This window comes from Pteropus alecto, unplaced genomic scaffold (genome assembly GCF_000325575.1).
Source record: "Pteropus alecto unplaced genomic scaffold, ASM32557v1 scaffold3, whole genome shotgun sequence".
In the NCBI taxonomy this organism is placed as follows: domain Eukaryota; kingdom Metazoa; phylum Chordata; class Mammalia; order Chiroptera; family Pteropodidae; genus Pteropus; species Pteropus alecto.
Window position 1 is genome coordinate 7,558,582 of NW_006442484.1, and position 4,716 is coordinate 7,563,297.

Genomic DNA, 4,716 nt, shown 5'->3' on the forward strand with positions numbered 1-4,716 from the left:
CCTCCTTAGTGTGAGCTGCTCCCTAAGACCTTCATCTGCCTATTTCACCATGGAGCAGTCTTAACTCGTTCTTCCTCCCTTACCATGGCACAATTGGTTCTCCTGAAATCTTTGCCTATTGTTCCTCATTCTTCTGCTGGGCACTACTAGAGTAAGTCTATTTTCTCTTCCACAAGTGCCTTTCTAATATCTGAGGATGGCTGACACATCCCTGCTAAGGGCTGTCTTCCTGAAGGCAAGTGTACCTAGTTTCTTATAATCTAAATAATTTCAATTTGCAGGTACAGTATCATACTTCTGTCTTATATTCCCATTACGATTAAGTCTCATTAAAGATTGCTATTATTATCTTTCATCTATAGGTGAGTAAATTGAGGATCAGAGAGGTTAAGTCATTTGCCCAAGGTCGCACAGCTAGTGAGCCAAATTAGAACCCAATTCTATCTGATCTAGGAACTGGAGTCCTTCACTTCCTACCTTACAGGATCACTAATACTACTATTAATAATGGTTGTCATTTATTTAGTGTCAACCACGTGGCAGAGTTTGAAAACATGATCTCTAACTCTTATAACTATCTTGCAAGGTGTGTATAATTTATTATTTTAGTTACCATTTTTTTTCTGAAATGAAGAGCTCAAATCTTATCAGGCTAACTCATGTGCTAGTAACACAGGTGAACAGGTGCAGGGCAGCGATGGCAACTAAGCCTGCTAGCTCTGCAGCCTTCATTTCCCATCTTGCACCCCAGAGCTACCCCAAGAGGCCACAAAAGAGGCCAAGTGACAAAAATATGAACACACTCAGTCATAGCCAGAGATCTTAGGACAGTGTTCCTCAGAACAAGCTCCCTGGACTTCCAGCGTCAGAATCATCCAGGGTCTCTAAAACGCAAACTGTTGGGGCTTACTTTCATTTTGAACAAGCATCCCAAATGGATTTTACTCACGGCCCCCAGCTTGAGAAGCAGTGCTTTAGAGAGAGCATCTGCCATCGAGGGAGGTTCTGAAGTTCCCCTTCTAGAATCAACCCCTTTGCCTTCACTGCCAGCCAAGCTCCCCTTCTTCCTCAAGCCCACCTCAGACCCCTGCTTCAGTGCCTCACTTTTCTCTCCTCCAAGCTCCTAGCACTGCCTATGTCCCCAGTTGCCACCAGTTGTGCCTGGCATAACACTGTTGCCCCTCTTGCATTGCTCTTAGCTTTTGTATTCTTGTCCTTTGCTCATCTGAACAGAAGGGACCACACCTATACTCTTGGGATGCCAGTCAGCAGAGCATATCCCTACTCCTCAGTGGATGTTGAACAGACACAGTTGCCCAGAGTGGAGGCCCAGCCCTGCAGGCTTCCCAGCAAACACTGACACCCTAATATAGTCCTTACCTGGGAGGCCCAAGTCTCCTTTGTCTCCCTTAGCACCAGTTTCCCCTTTGGGGCCAATGAGACCCCCATCGCCTTTGCTGCCCTTCTCTCCTTGAGGTCCTGGGGCGCCTGAGAAGGGAATGGCTGGTGAGGTGGGCTCCCATCATCTTCTTGGAGACAAGCTCCTAGACAATGGGGGCATTCTGAGGAGAAAGAAAAGGGGTCTCCAGAGGAAGTCTGGGAGTGTGTTTCCTCATTTCCTGGTTGATCTGACAAGGTACAGTAAGACTCAAGAGAAGAGGACTATATGAGGATGTTAATGCTCTGGGACGGGGTGGGGGACACTGGGGACAGCTGGCACAGTGCCTGGGTCAATGCATCACTGATCCCAAGCAGAGGAAGCACAAACTACCAGTGGCTCCTTGCATCCCTGGAGCACCCTTGGGTCCTTGGAGGCCTGAAAAGAAGAAAAGAACTCAGTCACTCCATGGCCTCAGCTTTAATCATCTGACATTCTAGAGCTCCTTCTGTGGGCAAGGCATCCCGCAAGAGATTTCTGTCTGTCTGTCTCTCTCTCTTTCTCTCTCTCTCTTTCTCTCTCTCTGTGCCAAGGGCTGAGCAAGAGAGCAGAAGGCTATTCATTTTGTTTGCTTTTCACACACACACACACACGCACATGCACACACACAGAGACAAGGGGAGTATGAGTGTAGGAGTGTATGTGCACATGTGAGCATGTGCACGAGTGTGATAGTGTGTGGGAGAGGGTTGCATAAATGTGTGTGCACACATGTACATGTATGAGCATGTGGGTGTGCAAGTGTCTGTGGGGGTCCTTCACTGTACTATAAACTCTCTTTCTATTGTTTGTCCAGCCCCCGCATTGAAAATCTTCCTGGAAAAACCCCTGCTGAAGACTTAGAACAAGACACTCTTTGGGATCCCTTCTATTAAATTCCTCCTCAAAATTAGTTCCTCCAAAAAGATTTTCCCTGCTACCAAGATTCCTTTCTATAATTGCTGGTGTTTTCTTTCTGCCTCAGTGGCCCAGAGGCTTAGAGACTGTTGGTTTGTTTATTTGCTCCTTCCTTGTAAATCCTTTCATTCTGCTCTTTCTGTAGGCTCACCTTATTGTCCTTAAATTGTTACATCTCAGTAGCCTCAGGCCCAACAGGGATCTGGAGGCTGGAGAGTCTAAGTGGAGAGTGGACTGGACTTTATAGTCATGGGCTCTGACATTTGGGTCTCCCCCCTCCCCTGGGGGTTGCAGCTGAGCTCTCACATTCTCTGCCCTGGCCATGCTGTAGCCATTTGTAAGATGGCTGGGCAGGTTTAGGCTACAGCCTTAAAGAAACAATCATGGGCTTTTCATCATTATTGCTAATTCCCCCAGTGACCCTCTGCAGCATTCTTATTCCCATTTTGTAGACAAAGACACTGAGGTTCAGAAAGGTAAGGGAATGTTACCAAGGTCAAGGTCCATGATGAAGGTAGATGGGTCAGATCCTAAAGTTGCTGCCGCACCCATGAGCTTGACTCTCCCAAGTGATACTCACAGGCTTGGACTCCTGAACCCCAAAGAGTAGATTGGAGCATCCAAACCCCTCTGGTGATGCAGAGTGCTTCCCTGAATCCCCAGCCCATCTAAGGCCTCACTCCAGGCTGGCCTCCCTCACACACAGACATCACTGGGTATTTAGACACTGAAGTGGGCTGTCTGTGTCTGCAGCCATCTGCAGCCTCTCTGAGAAAGCCTGCTATACATGTCAGTACACATACCCAGCCCCCACTTACCTGCCTCTCCCTTGATTCCCGGCAGCCCTTGGTGTCCTGGGGGACCTAGAAAGAAAAGAGAATTCAGAACATAACCCGGAAAAGGAGGAGAAAGAGGATTACAGGGCCAGTAGACAAGAGGTATTAGTGGCTCCACTGTATGTATCCCTTGGTCCCCTTCTCAGCCAGGGATGTCAGGCCCCCTTTGACCTGGAAGACCTGAGGACGAGGAGCAGACACACCAATGAGCCAACCAACAAGGTGGGGTGACAATGCCACTCACTCACACCACTGTTCATTTAACAAACCGTCACTGAATATCAAGGACCATCCAAACTATGTGGAAGGATAAAAAAGAAAAAAAACAGAAAGAAAGAGATAAAGAAAGACAGAGCTCCTTCCTACAAGAAGATCATGGCCTAGCAGGCAAGACACAACTATATAGATGATGTCTTCTGAGATAGACCGAGTCAGACAGACCTACCCCTTTACCTGGGTGACCTTGTGCAAGTCAAATCATTTTGAGCCTTGGCTTCCTTGTCAGCAAAGTGAGATTGATACACTAGTTATTAAGGACTATCCTGAGGTGGCCATGTGGAAAACATGTGGCAGTCTCTAAATAAATGGCATCTATTACTGCTGCCACTCATATGCAGTGATCTACCTTTCCAAGGGCCGCTCTACTGTGCAGACTCGAGTCTCACAATGACTTGTGTGGGCAGGAAAGGGCTCCTTATCCTGTCTCAGTATATGCTGGCTGCTGTAACAAACACTAGACACTGGATGGATTATAAACAATAAAAATTTATTTCTCACAGTTCTGGAGTTTGAAAGTACAAGATCAGGGTGTCAGCATGGTCAGGTTCTGGTGACAGCCCTCTTCCGGGTTGCAGATGGCTGACTTCCTGCTGCACCCTCACATAGGAGAGGGAATTAGGAAGCTCTGTGGGGTCTCTCTCACTCTTTTTTAAAATTTATTTTTAATTAATTTTTTTTGGTGACATTGGTTAACAAAATGCAGTAAGTTTTAGGTGTATAATTTAACAGTAAGGCATATATATATTGCATTTCGTGTTCCCCTCCCATAGTTAGATTTCGTTCTGTCACCACATATTTGGCCCCTTTTATCCCACCTATCCGCCCTCCTCCCCTTCCCTCTGGTAACCGCTAGTCTATTCTCCACATCCATGAGTCTTTGTTTGTTTGTCCTGTTCGTTTGTTGCTTTTAGGTTTATATCCCACATATAAGTGATATCATGTGGTTTTCAACTTTTTCTGTCTGGCTTATTTTGCTTAGCATGATTATCTCGAGGTCCATCCATGTTGTCACAAATGGCAGTATTTCATCTCTTCTTAAGACTGAGTAATATTCCATTGTATATATGTACCACAGCCTCTTTAGCCAATTATCTATCATAGAACACTTTGGTTGCTTCCATGTTCTGGCCACTGTAAATAATGCTGCTATGAACATCAGTGTGTAAATATCTTTTCAAATATGAGTTTTCAAGTCTTTGGGACAAATATCCAGTAGAGTGATTCCTCGATTATATGGTAGGGCATTTCTTAGTATTTTGAGGAACC

General features: G+C 46.0%; 1 protein-coding gene across 1 annotated transcript in view; it reads right to left on the reverse strand.

Moving 5' to 3' along the window:
- Window positions 1-4,716, reverse strand: part of MARCO (macrophage receptor with collagenous structure) — a 36,347-nt gene that overhangs the window by 13,316 nt on the left and 18,315 nt on the right. The window contains exons 5-7 of the mRNA XM_015596501.1: window positions 3,154-3,198; window positions 1,772-1,816; window positions 1,381-1,479 (exon numbers count right to left, since the gene is read on the reverse strand). Of these exons, the coding sequence (XP_015451987.1) occupies window positions 1,381-1,479; window positions 1,772-1,816; window positions 3,154-3,198 (189 nt within the window). The remainder of the gene's footprint in view (window positions 1-1,380; window positions 1,480-1,771; window positions 1,817-3,153; window positions 3,199-4,716) is intronic.